Below are 13,869 nucleotides of genomic sequence, written 5' to 3'. Positions count from 1 at the left end.
TGACTCAAAGAGGCATTTAGTCTAGTATGCACTAGCATAAATGAAATCTAGATTTTACCCTCACTGCTGTAACTCACCATCCTGTCCCAATACTGAACCTACTGATCAGACCTCTGCCGAGTACCATCGGTCCTGTTTTCCCTATAGGAAAAAGAGCTCAAGTTTTAGCCTGATATCTGTTAAGTCCAGTCTAAATGTAACCACTTTTCTTAACACAGATATAAGATAAGAATAAGCCTTTTATCATTCTTTGCAGTTAGATATGCGTTAATATGCATCCATTTCTTGTACCAAATCCAAACTGAACTTAGACATGCTTATCGCTGTCACTCAGTCCTGCGCTTGTTGCATCTACAGTGGTCTTGGTAACCTTTAAGAGTTAAGAGGATATGTTTCAAAGTAGTAATGAGCTTTGCTTAAGAAACATTTTAAAACACTGAAATGTTGCTCTGCTTTTCTGTGTGGTCAGAGAGGGTACCAGAGCCTCCAACAAACTGCACTCATCTCTTTCTCTGCAGACGTGACGTGTGCTGGGCTTGAACACTAACCAGCTCACTCCAGCCTGACTTTCACCTTGCTCCACAGCACTACTGAACATTTTGATTGTGAGGCAGCCATCTGTTCAAACCAGATATGGGGTTAAGCCCTGGGAATGTCAGCAGATGCAACCACTAATTGGTGCTTTTTGGAGATCAGAAGCTAAAAATCCAGGAATGCAGATTAACCTCTTTTTGTCTTTCTCTTTCCTTCATATAGGTCCTTAAACGCCAAGGTTATGATGCAGCATGTGACATCTGGAGCTTGGGGATCCTACTGTATACCATGTTGGCAGGGTGAGTGAAGAGGATTTTCTAGATCAGCACTCTACACTGGCCTCAGCACTTAGCATTTAGCCAGAAAGGGGTCACATATAGAGACAGCAAACTGTCTGGCCTCCTTTGAGAAATGTGCTTCATTACATGAGGCAAGAAAGTAGATGGCAAGATCTAGAATTAGAATAATTTTTTCCAGAATGCATTAATGCCTTTGACGCTTCACAAGTTATTTAGCTTTTTAACAGCCTGTGCCCATAAGTGTGCATTCATACCTAGACTCCTAGAAGGCTCACTCATCACTTAAGCAATGTCAAAGTTTTGCTCACGTTTGCTTTATCTGTAGGAGGTGTTCATTCATTTCTATTAATACATTTATTATCTTCACCTTCATTTTTCATCTAGTGTTGTTATCAAGGTATCTGAGCATTTTTAAAGGCTAAAAAAAAAACCTACCCAAACATAGTTTTCAGTAGCTAACTGAAAAATTTGCTGCAGAAAAGTTAGAAAATAAATTAACAGTTCAGCAAGAACAGCAACAGGCAGCAGGAACTTCTAGGGATACTTGGCAAAAATACTCCTACTGATGCATTGGCTAAAGTTAAATATTTACACAAGAATCATAGAATCATAGAATAAGCAGGTTGGACGGAAGAGACAGATTGGAATAAGTAGTAAATTGTAGGAATAAGATGTACTGGCGTGAATAGAAAACAGCGGGAAAACCCAGTCTGGAGTTATTAGACCCCTGAATTTCATTTCTCAGGATACGATATGTGTACATTTATTGTACCTAAGTGCAGCTTGAAAATTTTCAGTGACCTCTCACAGCTCTTTAATCCACTTCATGATCATTCAGCTGTGGGAAGAAGCTTGGGCTCATTCATAGATTTATACAGAAAACAAAGTGTTGGACCTTACCATTCTGTTATTTGTGCCTCTTGCCTCATGGGTTATAGAAAAAGTGACAGGAGTTTCTATCTAATCTATTTTGTTCCTGAATACAAATGAATTCACTATTGGCTGAAAAATACTGTGAATTTCTGGGGCAGTCTGCCAGTCTGCTGGGATCTCCTAAAACCTGTTTCTATTTTGGCTAATGCCATAGATTTGCAGTGATGCAGAACCAGAATCAGTAAAATAAAATCAACACATTACCCACCATCAAATTTGTTTGGCCGTTTACATTCAAAATGCTTCTTTTTTAATGTGAAAAAAAAACAGATATATTTGAATCTGAAATACAAATTGCACAACCTAATGGATGTTAAATTTGCCAACAGGTGCTATTAACTTGTATCTCACTTGTTTCTGGACTCATAAAAGAAAATTAGCATAATGCAAACAGTTGAGAAATGCTGCCTTTTTAGGTGCCACCACTGCTTTTAGGGATGGTCTTGTTCTTCCTAACCCAAGGGGAGTTAGTAGTAACTGGCTATTACTTGCAACTAGGATTTTATTCTCCTCCCATCATCATTACAAGCAGAGAGAGCTCAGATACCCAGGGCTAGAGCACAAGCTTGGGATCCTGTTAATGCAGGTAGTGACAGACTCTGGAGTTTTAGCCATTCCTTAACTCTTAGTGCATCCCTCTTGATAGTTACAGATTGCAATAATATTATGTATCTCTTTGGGCTGACCTTCTGTGAAATCTGGCATGTTTTTGAAATTTGGAAAATACATTTTGAGGAATTGAATGTGCTGTTAGAAACCAGGTGGGATAGGAAGCCGTGGTCAAACCGACTGTTTATCCATCTAAAAACCACTCTGGCAAGCTTTCAGAAGAGAAAAGACAGATGGAAGGAAAAGTCTAAAAATCCCAAATAGCCCCTTTTTCAACTTATTGCAGGTTACATTTGTTTTTCCCAACAGACTTGAACATTATGGTTGACAAAGCATTGCAAAATAGATTACAAAGGGTTCTTTTTTTCTTTTCTTTTATTGTTCTTATCATTTTTTGCCATTATCAAGGTACTTCTGTTGGCAATATAGCAGACTTAAAACAATTAAAGAGGTAAAAATCTGTTTACTTTTTAAGAAGAATATTTCTTTCCTAAAAATTGAGGAAAAAAAATTAAAAAATTAAGGAATCAACTCTTTTGTTTTGCAGAACAATTTAATGTTAAGGAATGACATGACTGTATAGTTTGGGTGAAAATAAAGCAGTGGTGTCAGTGGCTCATTCTGGAACCGAATTCCTATTGTAATCGATGGCAGTTAGCATTTGATCCTAGAAGTCATATACTTGCAAATTACACTGTCTTTTTTTTCCCTTTTTTAAAATAGATTCACTCCTTTTGCAAATGGACCAGATGACACCCCAGAAGAGATTCTGGCAAGGATTGGCAGTGGCAAATATGCACTTACAGGAGGAAACTGGGATTCAGTATCTGATACTGCGAAGGTCAGTGAACACTGTCTTGGATTTTTTTCTTGTTCTCTGAAGAGGGTTTGCAGTCTGAAATTGTAACAAACATAAAAAGAGAGATAGTCAGAGGGGTTATTTCTCACTACATTATAAAACAAAAGCTTGCTTTATATTTCTACCACTCTGCGTGAAGTAGTGTGTTAGGAATTTTGGTAGTTTATTTAATTAAGCTAAGGCATAATATAGTACCATCGATTGTGAATCCTCTTAACATCAAAATAGTGCAGAACTCTTCTGTGCAACTGAATTTTTGAAATAAGTATAGGGTAGTCAATGCCACAAATTCATGGTCTATATGTGAATCACCTTTTTGCTCCCCAAATTTAACCAGGACCGGACAGTTTACAAATTAGCATTTTTAACTCCAGTACAGTTCACAATTTAGGTTGCTCATCTATCACAAAGCATGGAAACACTGGGAGATTAAATTCACCTGGTACTGAGACTTTGGGACATGAAGTTGTACACTGGTCTATGAAACAGCTAGGTGGACAGGAAAGCTGGCAGGCTTCCTGTTGCCTGGCATTACGGAGCAACTTTGACAGGATTTAGAAATTCCTGCAAGAGATTTCAGTTTTAGCAACTGTTAGTATCCAATGGAATATGTATTGTTACATTTCACTACAAAACTGCAAGCAATCCTAGTAACATAAACATCTTGCTGCCAATACCTGTTACCCTCACAATGGATTTTTTATCAGATGTCTAGATTGGAAACTAAAATGTTCAGATATGGTAGAACCAATGTCATTGAATTTTAGCCACCTGAATGTTAGATTTCTATTCTAAGCTTCTCTTGTAAGCATGCTTTGGAGTCAGTGAGGAGATGCCTCCGGATGGCATCTTCTCTAGGTGGAGTTCATCACCTCTGCAAGGTCACCAGTAATTAACACTCACTCAATAAGACAAATACCCTCCACATTATCTTTTGACTGGATTATCTGCTGAGAGATGAACATTACACTCAAAAATTTTGAAGATCAGACTTTACACTTAAAAATTATGAAGCATGTCTAAAGTGCATCCTTCTCACCATAGGACATGCTAGAGATGACACTGCCACTGGGAAGATCTTAGTAAAACCTGCACTGCTGTAATTACCTTTTTCCTTTCACTGTTTTTTTTCCTTTTAAACCCAGGACATTGTTTCAAAGATGCTTCATGTAGACCCTCATCAGCGCCTCACGGCAGTCCAAGTCCTAAGACATCCATGGATAGTGAACAGGGAGTATCTGTCTCAAAACCAACTCAGCAGACAGGATGTTCACCTAGTGAAGGTACATCCTACCCTCCTCCTCTTCCTTCCTTGCAGAATGAGTCAACATTTGTGTAAATATTCTGGAAAGTGATAGAGGGATTGGGAAGATTATTTGCCACAGAGGCCAAATATAATATGGCACTGTGTTAACAGTAAAGATTTTTGATTTGTCACCTGGTCGATATTTTTAATTTTCATCTGCCCTGTAATGACATGGTGGGACTCTGTGCACATAGTGCTCCCCACCACTTTGAATCAGTGACATCCCGGCTGTCTGCCAGCCTAAATTTCATTATGATTTCATGGAAATCATTCATGCACATTAATTTTTTCAGGGGGCTGAGAGGGAAAAGAGGGGAAAGCTTCAAAGAACTGAATTTCAGCCCAGCATTTTCTCTTTCTGAGAAGAAAAAAAATCTTTTTCTCTATTTTACAGGGTGCAATGGCAGCCACTTATTTTGCTTTAAACCGAGCACCTCAGGCACCAAGGCTGGAACCTGTATTGTCCTCCAGTCTGGCTCAGCGACGGGGCATGAAAAGACTTACCTCTACCAGGTTGTAGCAGAACCCCTAAAAGGCCTCTTTGAAAACCCACATTTTATTATTTGCGATATTCATCCTTACTTGGCTAGCAGAACTTTTTTGGACAACCTGCTCATGAAATTGCCAGAACTAGCAGAGGCTCAGCATAAAGCAAAGTTTTCCTTTGCTCCATCACTTCTTTTACATTCCAGCCAGGGTCCTGAGTTTAACAACTTCACAAAGATGTGCCAATTCTGCCAGTAGCTCTGTCTCCTTACTGAGATAAAGCCAAATAAAGTAGGTGTGTTCCATCCTTCTCACCCTAGGAAACACTATTTTTGAGTCCCTAAGATATCCCATGGGAACACTGTTTTCATTTTGTTTCTCAAGAAAAGCACCTTTTTCTATGAAGGATGCAGTTGGGTTTGAATGTTTTCAGCTGTTCCAAGATACATCATGATGAAGTGGCTTGGCGGATCATGAGTAGACATCTACTGTTCTCCATTCATCCCAGGAAGAGTGAAGGCTGCAGAGGCACATGAATAATATCTTACTTGAAACAAGTGCTATATAACATGAAGGAGAGAGAGCTGTCAGTGGTAGAAATACTTTCTGATTGCAAGAAACCTTTTGCATTTTGCCCCTGCCCTCTATGGAATGAAGTCAACACCGCTCAAGGAACACATGCTACCAGATCTGACTTACTTGGAGTTCTCCAAGAGCAGAAAATCTCTGAGAAACTTAGTCCTCTGAGGAGATTGTTTGGTCATGTGAGACTGTGGGAAAGCATTCACATAAAACGGTGTGAGTACAAGCCTGTGGACCAGGGTGGGGAAAGGTGTTTAGTCTTCGCTGGCTAGCAGGAGATCTGGGAGGACTGTGGGCTAGAAAACCAAGCAGAGGCAGGGAACAGCATGGGTGACTTTGAGAACAGAAGGCAAAAAGACTGATGGCAACGTAGTGGGGAGTACTGCCAAAAAGAACTACTGTGTATGTGCTTAGGAGGCAAATCGTGACTCCCTTTAAAAGCAAGGGATAGTCCCTGTTCAGTGGCTGGTACAGAATGTGGTTGGGAGCCTGGGTTGCTGAAGGGCTGGGTGGGTCGGTGCAGCCATCCTCCCATGCTGTCACCAAGTCTGCTCATGGACACTGGCTCTGGCAGGCCAGAGTGACAATCTGGAGCAAGGAAGGCCATTTCCAGTCATTGATCCCTGCCCTTCCCTGGCTGCTTACCCAAATCTGCCTTGGTCATCCAACATTTCACGTCCCTGCCTGTCTGTTCTGCTCTAGCAGAGCTAAACTCTTTGTGCTGTGTGTGTGTAGAGAGTGCCCACTTCTGAAGAGTTCACCTAACTCTGTTACAAGCTTTAATAATGATTAATTATGAGGAAAATCAGGAGGATGCTCTTCTTTTATATTTATATAAATATGTACATGTGTATTTATATACATATAAAACAAAAGTTCTCTGCCCTAATACCTAGATTTTCAAGGTTCAGGGAGAGAAAACTCTATTGAAATGGTCTCAGCAAAATGGACCTTTTGTCTCATTCCCTGATTTCAAAGAAAGTGAAGAAGGTTTATGGTGCCGGATGTGAAGTGTTTTTTTACTTTTTTCCTGGGCTTATGATGGTCACAAGCTGACCAGGATTCTTTGTACTGCTTTTGTTCATTTTTCTTTTTCCAGGTAAATTTTGTCACCTCAGATGCTTTGTGGGAAAAGCTAATGTGCTATGTTGGCTTTTTTTTCTGTTGTGATGGGGGAAAAAAAGAAAAATGTGAACATGGAGCTTCATATGCTAGAGATGGTAGTTCTTCCTTGCTGGGTAATATGTGCATCTTGACGCTAAACTGGAATTACCAGTTAAATTGCCTCAAGTGTCCAAAGGAACAGGAGTTGCATTTGCTATAGCACTATGCTTCCCAAAACTATCTCTGTTCCCATGTTGAGTGAACTTTGTTTGTTTGCATTAGTCTATTTTTAAATTTAAATTTATTCTTAATAATTTAAACTGATATTTAATGTTCGGATTTATGTGCTGTGCACAGAGGAATGTTGCAAAGCAGCTCTCCTTGAAGCCTTTCTCTTTTCTAGAATAAACAATGCTGTGAAACTTCACACAATGGCTGAATTGGCTTGGACTGGTGCGTGCAAACACACGCACGTGTGTGTCTGTGGTTGGATACACAGCATCCCTCATTTTCTTCTCTGGCTAAACTGTGCTCAGTATCAGCTTTTTGCTGCCTTTACGCTTTCTCTCTGGTTAGAAGTTAAGACTCATACATTTCTGCTAGCAGCACACTGTGAGGTGAGTCTACAGGCAGGGGACATCCTGGCTGATGCAGAAATGCTCTGGCCAGGCCTTGTTTCCCTGGAAGTAACTTCTATTGGGAGTCCCAGTGTAATTGTATTGTATATGGGCAGAAAGACTGTTGTGAATATTATGTACTATTGTTCTCTCCTCTGGGGATTTCCTGATCATCTTTCATTGCTTCTGTTTGCTTTCTCTTCACAGCCATTGGAAACAATCTAATTCCCTCTTGATATACTCAGTCTTAATTCTTTGAGCATTTTTCATGTGAATATTATTGGAGGCCAAGCTTACAGGATCCTACTCTTCCCAAAGTTTAATGGTTTAAATATCTTCCTGATTTAGTTCCTTCTAACCCACCTGCTATCACCCTACTAACCATACAAGGCTTGTGCCAAGCACAGAATGATACATGTCAATGCTCCTTAATTACTCTATAAGCCGATAAATTATATATAATGGGATTTGCTTATTAAGATTTTGTTGCCAGTGCATCCAGATGTATGCATAAGTGTGTGTATATATAAATACATACACAAAAAACCATGCTGTCCCAGCTTGTCTAAGTGAGAATACAAGTGTAGTCAGTGCTTGAAGTGACACTCAGAGGAATTGTCTGTGGAGTTCTTGAAAATCCATCATTCAGAACAGTATTGGTTACTTTGGGTGTGCATAGGCAGCTGTGCCCACTCATGGAAGAAGCTGTCCTGTCCAGCCTCCCCTCTGCTGCAGCTCTGCATCCCCATGCACCCCCAAAGGCAGATCAGACCCCCCTCCCCAGACTTGCCATTGGAGGTGATTTTCTGAGGGTTATCTGACCTGTTTCAGTCAATGCGACTCCAATTAAACTATTTCCACTGTCAGTATTGCTGATCCAGCTCATCTGGTTAGAAATACAAGAGTCTGTATCAGCACATCCAAGGGGCAGTCAGTCCTAGAAGAGAGGGAGCAATACAGCATTGGCAGTCACTGTTTCAAACTGACAGCGACCACCACGTCCCCCAGCCCACCTAGATCCAGGTGAAGGTGTATGGACATGGCCTGATTACTGCTATGACTGCTTCTATGTCAGCATCTCCCTTTCAGAGAGAAAGTATAGTTCAGTTTACGTATACTACAGTATAGTCCAGCAATAAACATTTATGCGTTCTAGGAGAAATATTAACTGAAAAATATTTAGTCTCTCTCTTTCTCTGTCTCTCTCCACATATTTTTACTAAATGTTGCATTTAACTCCTAAAAGTCTAAAAATCATTTTTTAATTAGATCATACCATCTTACAGGTTATTAGTCCACAAAGTGACCTAGTGCCTTAGGCTATTACAAGTAGTATAGTTACATCTCTGAACCATCAAGGTTCAGAGCTGGGACCCATCTCTGCAGCTTCAGGACTTTGAAGGAGCCAAATTGTTCTGATGCAACACAAACAGTTGACCAGATTCCTATACAGCACCACACCTTGTGTATATAGCAAAGGTATGGAAGATACTGCTCAGAGGAAGAGCTGACCCCTGGCCCCCATTAATTTGTACTTGTTTAAAGTCCATTTAATTTTTTTCAAGTAAGTTTTAACAGAGAGAATTAGTAAAGCCTGACTTTTTCAGCAAACCACAAGCGACCCTCACAGATACTTAGTAATCAATCTCTACATCTATAAAAAAATAACCTTCTGACAACAGATTTCAGATTATGTTATGCGGCTCCCCAAAACTGTCCACATATCTTGGAACAGCCTAAGCAGAGAGAACTGATTCTATTAGAAATCAGTATGCAAATCATTAAGGGACAGGCTGGTTTTGCTTGTGTAGAGCAATGCTCTCTCTAATAAATTGTACCCAGCTGTGGTATATCTGAATACATCTGGATCTTGGTCAAGTATGGCAATTGTTGTATGTCTCTGATAGGAATTATGCCAGGGCTTGGATTAGCCCCTAGAACATGAATGCCACAAGGATTTCTTATGCCGATGGTCCACAGAGCTTATGCCAGCATATGCATGTGCTGATGCTAAAAAAAGGCAGGCAGAAACTTTCTCTTGATCTCAGCCGCTCGTTTGTCCTTTCACACCTCCCTTATCCAGGTCACCACAGGGCAAAGCAAATGTTTGTGCGTCAGAACAAGTGGCTGGGGACAGCAGGAGAGCAACAGTGTCTTTTTTTGTCTGCAGCACTATCAACACATCAGTGTGGCCACAACTTCAGTGTCACCCCCTGTCCCTCTGTTTCTGAGTTATGCTGGGATGAGTCCAGGTGTAGCTTGCCAGGGTGATAAAGGATGGGCTGTTAGCCCAGTAGCAGGTTTCTAAAGCCCAGCTGTGTGCACAGAGTTGGAGGACAAGTCCAGGCTTCTGAAAGTTTGCCACAACTTCATATAAACTCCCCAAAAGCCTACAAGAGCCTACAAGAAAGCTGGAGAGGGACTATTGATAAAGGCTTGTGGTGACAGGACAAGGGGTAATGGATATAAACTGGAGAAGGGCAGATTTAGAGTAGACATTAGGAAGAATTTCTTCAGCATGAGAGTGGTGAGGCACTGGAACAGGTTGCCAAGGGAAGTTGTGGAAGCCCCATCCCTAGAGATGCTCAAGGCCAGGTTGGATGGGGCCTTGGGTAACCTAATCTAGTGGGATGTCCCTGCCCATGGCAGGGGGCTTGCAACTAGATGGTCTTTAAAGTCCCTTCCAACTCTAACTATTCTATGATTCTATGATAACCTGGAGGTGTAGGGTTGCAGATGACATGCCATGAGGAAATAATGCTGGCTGTGTGTATTTTTGCCACCACTGACTTCATAAAGAGGGCAGGAAAAAAAAAACTGGTGTTTGTTTTGAAATAGCCCATCTTCATACAGAAAATCCCCGATTTTTTTTTTCTAGATCCCTAGTAGGAGTAAGGCAGAAAAGCATGGACGGTAAAGCAGATTACTATAGCAGAAAAGGAGACAGTGTTCACCAGAAGATTATTTTCATTCAGGTGTAAAAGGAGACAGTGTTCACCAGAAGATTATTTTCATTCAGGTGTTTTGAAGCTGTATCTTAAGATATGCATAGCAAAAATGCCGCAGCAAATATTTAGAAGCAAAGTTCTCTTGTTGAACATGTGCAGATGGCACCTTTAAACAAAAGCCAAACGAGCTCCAGGGGCACAAATCTGAATCCTAAAAGACAGTCAAGCAGAACAACTGGGCTAACTACCTCAAATATTTCTTTGAATAAAATAAAAAGGCCTAAAAGAATAAGAAGTTATAGTAAAGTTCATAACAAAGAAAAGTGTGCAAGCCCATTTTCCTATTTTGAAGTGTACATCATAATCCTGTAGAAGTATGGATTCTTACCTCTGAGGTGACCTTGCTCCTAAAACCCTGTATTCCTCCACGATACTTCAGCTAAGCTGCTTCTGTTATCTCAGTTACTGTGTGAAAAGTCCCCCACTCCCCCCACTCCATGTCTGCCCACAACAGGCACAAGCAGCAATTGTGCATCGTCTCGTATGCTGAAAGTTAGCAAAAAAATTAGTGTTTGAAGTCAGAAGATAAATTGAAGTTGTAAGGTTCTCACTGTGTTCAGAACTTCAGTTCTCAGTATGTAGGTGAAGGGTGGAAGCCTGTCCAGAAGAAGAATCTTGCAGAGCAAATAAAGTCACAATAGTTCTTAGAGCCAAATTTTAGCTAAAATTGATTCATAATTTTTGTGAGCCTAAACCTTGCATTTCCATGTGTAAGCTAAGCAGGCATCTGATCATGCATGTCAGTACAGGCTTACACATGGAAACGTTTTGCTGCCCAAAATTTAGAGTCTAAAATTAAGAATTTGTCCTTTTGTATCAGTCTGTGTTGTGTAAGCCATGATGTTCAGTGCTGAACTGTACAATCACTACTTCTTGCTTTGGGATATGGAGCTACAGGGTCAAATTGTGCTCCATTATGACTCCTAAATGGATGTGATTATGGTCATAGTTTTCTGAGATGCCATCACCCAAAAGGCAAATGAGGTAAATGCATATCCTCTTTGATAAAGGAGAATTTTGAAATGAGAGGCTAGAAATAAGCTTTTGAAGTGCAGAAAATGAAAACCAGTTGCTAAAAATTGTTTCTGATTTGCTACTCAGAGCCAAATCTTTCCTTCCTCACTCTTGCTATATTATTACCTTATTCCATATGCACCTCCAGTAAAACAAGAGTGACAGCTCAGAGCAGGGTCCTCTTTTCTGGCACAGTGGTGGATTCTGGCCATTAGGTGATGACATATGCAAGGGGTTTCCTTGGGCAGTATTCAATGAATTTGACAAAACATAAACCATGATCTAGCACTTTGTTTACAGGCTCCATATTCATGTTTACAAATGATGATTTCTGAGGCTCACGCTTTTTATGTTTCTTGTATGAAAAAGGACAGACGGTGTACAGATATTTATTGTTTACCAGCGTTTCTGAATAGATTTTTTTTATAGTACATGGTTTTATGAAGTGTAATATTTTTATAGCAGAATGATGATCTTTGGACTTTCTATATTGTTACATACAACTGTTTGCAAATAAGCTCTTTGCTCCCTTTTTTTCTGTGCACTGTATCCAGTGTTGCTGCTGCTACTGTTGATGGCCTCGGCTGCTGCTGCCCCGCAGTGACGTAGGCTGATGGTATTGTGAAACTGTGTAAACTGACTTCACAGAGTTGTGATTATGCTGTTGGGCTGGCTGCATGCTGGGTCCCTCCTGGCAGGAGGGATGGGGAGCTCTGCTCTACGAGGGCAAAAATTTACTGTGGATGGCCCGTGACGAGAAGCCTCAGTGCTCACCTTTGTCTGTACTCTGCCATTTTGGCTTGGCATGCCCATCCTCTCCTTTCTTTATAAAGAAATAAAAAAGAAACAAATTAAAAAAAAAACAACCCTGCTCATTTCTGTATAATTCTTTTCCAGTACCTGAGCACTGGCTATGTTTGAATGCCATGTGCTGGTCATAGTTAAAGCACACAGTTATCTTTTCAAATTAGACCTGGAGCTGTTAGCTCTGTACAGCCTGAATTCCCACACCTCTGCTTTGGGAAGCAACAAGTAAGCCTTTAAGCCCCCATCAGTCATACAGTTAACCCACCTGACTAAATTAAATCAGAATTTCACTGCCAAATGAGTGCTTTCACGCAAGCTGCCTGGCACGGATTGCCCTTGCCTCTTAGAGATCTTCCAAAATGTAGTTCTCCTGATCACTGGCAAGCAGCCTGCATAGACTTTTCTGCTTGCTGAACTTAGTAGTAGCCACGAATGATTGGGTTTGCTTCCCTGGCATTGCCACATCTAAGCCTGCACACCATTACATTGGCGTTCACATCTGTGGATTCCTGTAAGCCCCAACAGCATCGCAGAGGTGGTGAGGTTGGCTGAGGCTCTCCACAGGAAGAACGTGTGGTATCAGATATGGAGAAACTGCATGTGATTCAGGTCCAAGCAAGCATAACAAAGCAAACGTGTACTTCAAATAGATTCCTCATAGGATTTCTGTACTGACCACAGGTAATCTTATGCCTCTGTTCTCCTGCCAGCTGCTCCTGGCCTCCTCCCACTTGTGTCCTTCCTTTCTTTTCTCTGTCCCTAAAAGATAAGGCCCTTCCTCCTCCTTTAGTCCTCATGGTCCTTCATCATTAGGACATATGTATGTCCCTTCCCACCCTGCTCCTCCATACCACAGTGTCTACCATGAATCATTCCTCTTTTCCCTTACTAAGCTTCTGTCCCACAGGTCTATCGTGTTTTTTATAGCCTCCTCTGGCAGACAGGCCAATGACTGCAATGTCTTCACAGGCCCAGTGGTTAAAAAAGAGGCTTTTCTGGAGAATCTTAATAATATACAAGAACATCCAAATGAGAAAACTGAGGGGGGATCCCAGGCTTTCTCTTCCATCCACTCTTGTTATTCCTCCTTTAACATAACCATGATCAGTAACAAGCCAAGTTCAGCCACTGTCAGAGATATATTATTTTGCAGAGTAACTGATAAGTAACTATGCTTTTTTTCACAGAATCACAGAATGGTTTGGCTTGGAAGGGACCCTTAAAGATCATCTAGTCCGAGACCCTGCAGTAAGCAGGGACCATCTTCAACTACATCAGGTTGCTCAGAGCCTCTTATGCTGAGGGCTCCAGACCTAGACACAGTGCGCCGGGTGGGGTCTCACCAGAGCAGAGTAGAGCAGCAGAATCACCTCCCTTGACCTGCTGGCTACATTTCTTTTGATGCAGCCCAGGATACGGTTGGCCTTTTGGGCTGCAAGTACACATTGCCAGCTCATTTCAAGCTTCTCATCATTCAGCATCCCCAAGTCCTTCTCTGCAGGGCAGCTCTCAATCACATCATCCCCCACCGTCCCGTATTGAAACTACGGATTGCCCTGACCCAGATGTAGGACCTTGCACTTGGCCTTGTTGAACTTCATGAGGTTCACATGGGCCCACTTCTTTGTCTTGACGAGGTCTCTCTGGTTGACATCAAATAATTCTGATGTGACAAGAAAAGCACAATGATTAAAAAACAGAAGTAGCACCC

The 13,869-nt window shown here is 41.2% G+C and overlaps 1 protein-coding gene across 3 annotated transcripts in view; it reads left to right on the top strand.

Moving 5' to 3' along the window:
* The window catches only part of RPS6KA2 (ribosomal protein S6 kinase A2), a 297,537-nt gene extending 285,329 nt beyond the window's left edge, over window positions 1-12,208 (top strand). For all 3 annotated transcript variants that reach the window (XM_069852241.1, XM_069852243.1, XM_069852242.1), the window contains 5 exons: window positions 757-833; window positions 3,099-3,216; window positions 4,380-4,517; window positions 4,935-10,304; window positions 10,349-12,208. In XM_069852241.1, the coding sequence (XP_069708342.1) occupies window positions 757-833; window positions 3,099-3,216; window positions 4,380-4,517; window positions 4,935-5,060 (459 nt within the window). In that variant the 3' untranslated portion in view covers window positions 5,061-10,304; window positions 10,349-12,208. The remainder of the gene's footprint in view (window positions 1-756; window positions 834-3,098; window positions 3,217-4,379; window positions 4,518-4,934; window positions 10,305-10,348) is intronic.
* Window positions 12,209-13,869: the final 1,661 nt, after the last annotated feature.

Source organism: Phaenicophaeus curvirostris, chromosome 2, assembly GCF_032191515.1.
Source record: "Phaenicophaeus curvirostris isolate KB17595 chromosome 2, BPBGC_Pcur_1.0, whole genome shotgun sequence".
Taxonomy (NCBI): domain Eukaryota; kingdom Metazoa; phylum Chordata; class Aves; order Cuculiformes; family Cuculidae; genus Phaenicophaeus; species Phaenicophaeus curvirostris.
Note: the sequence above shows the minus strand (reverse complement) of the source record. Positions and strands in the feature narration are given on the sequence as shown.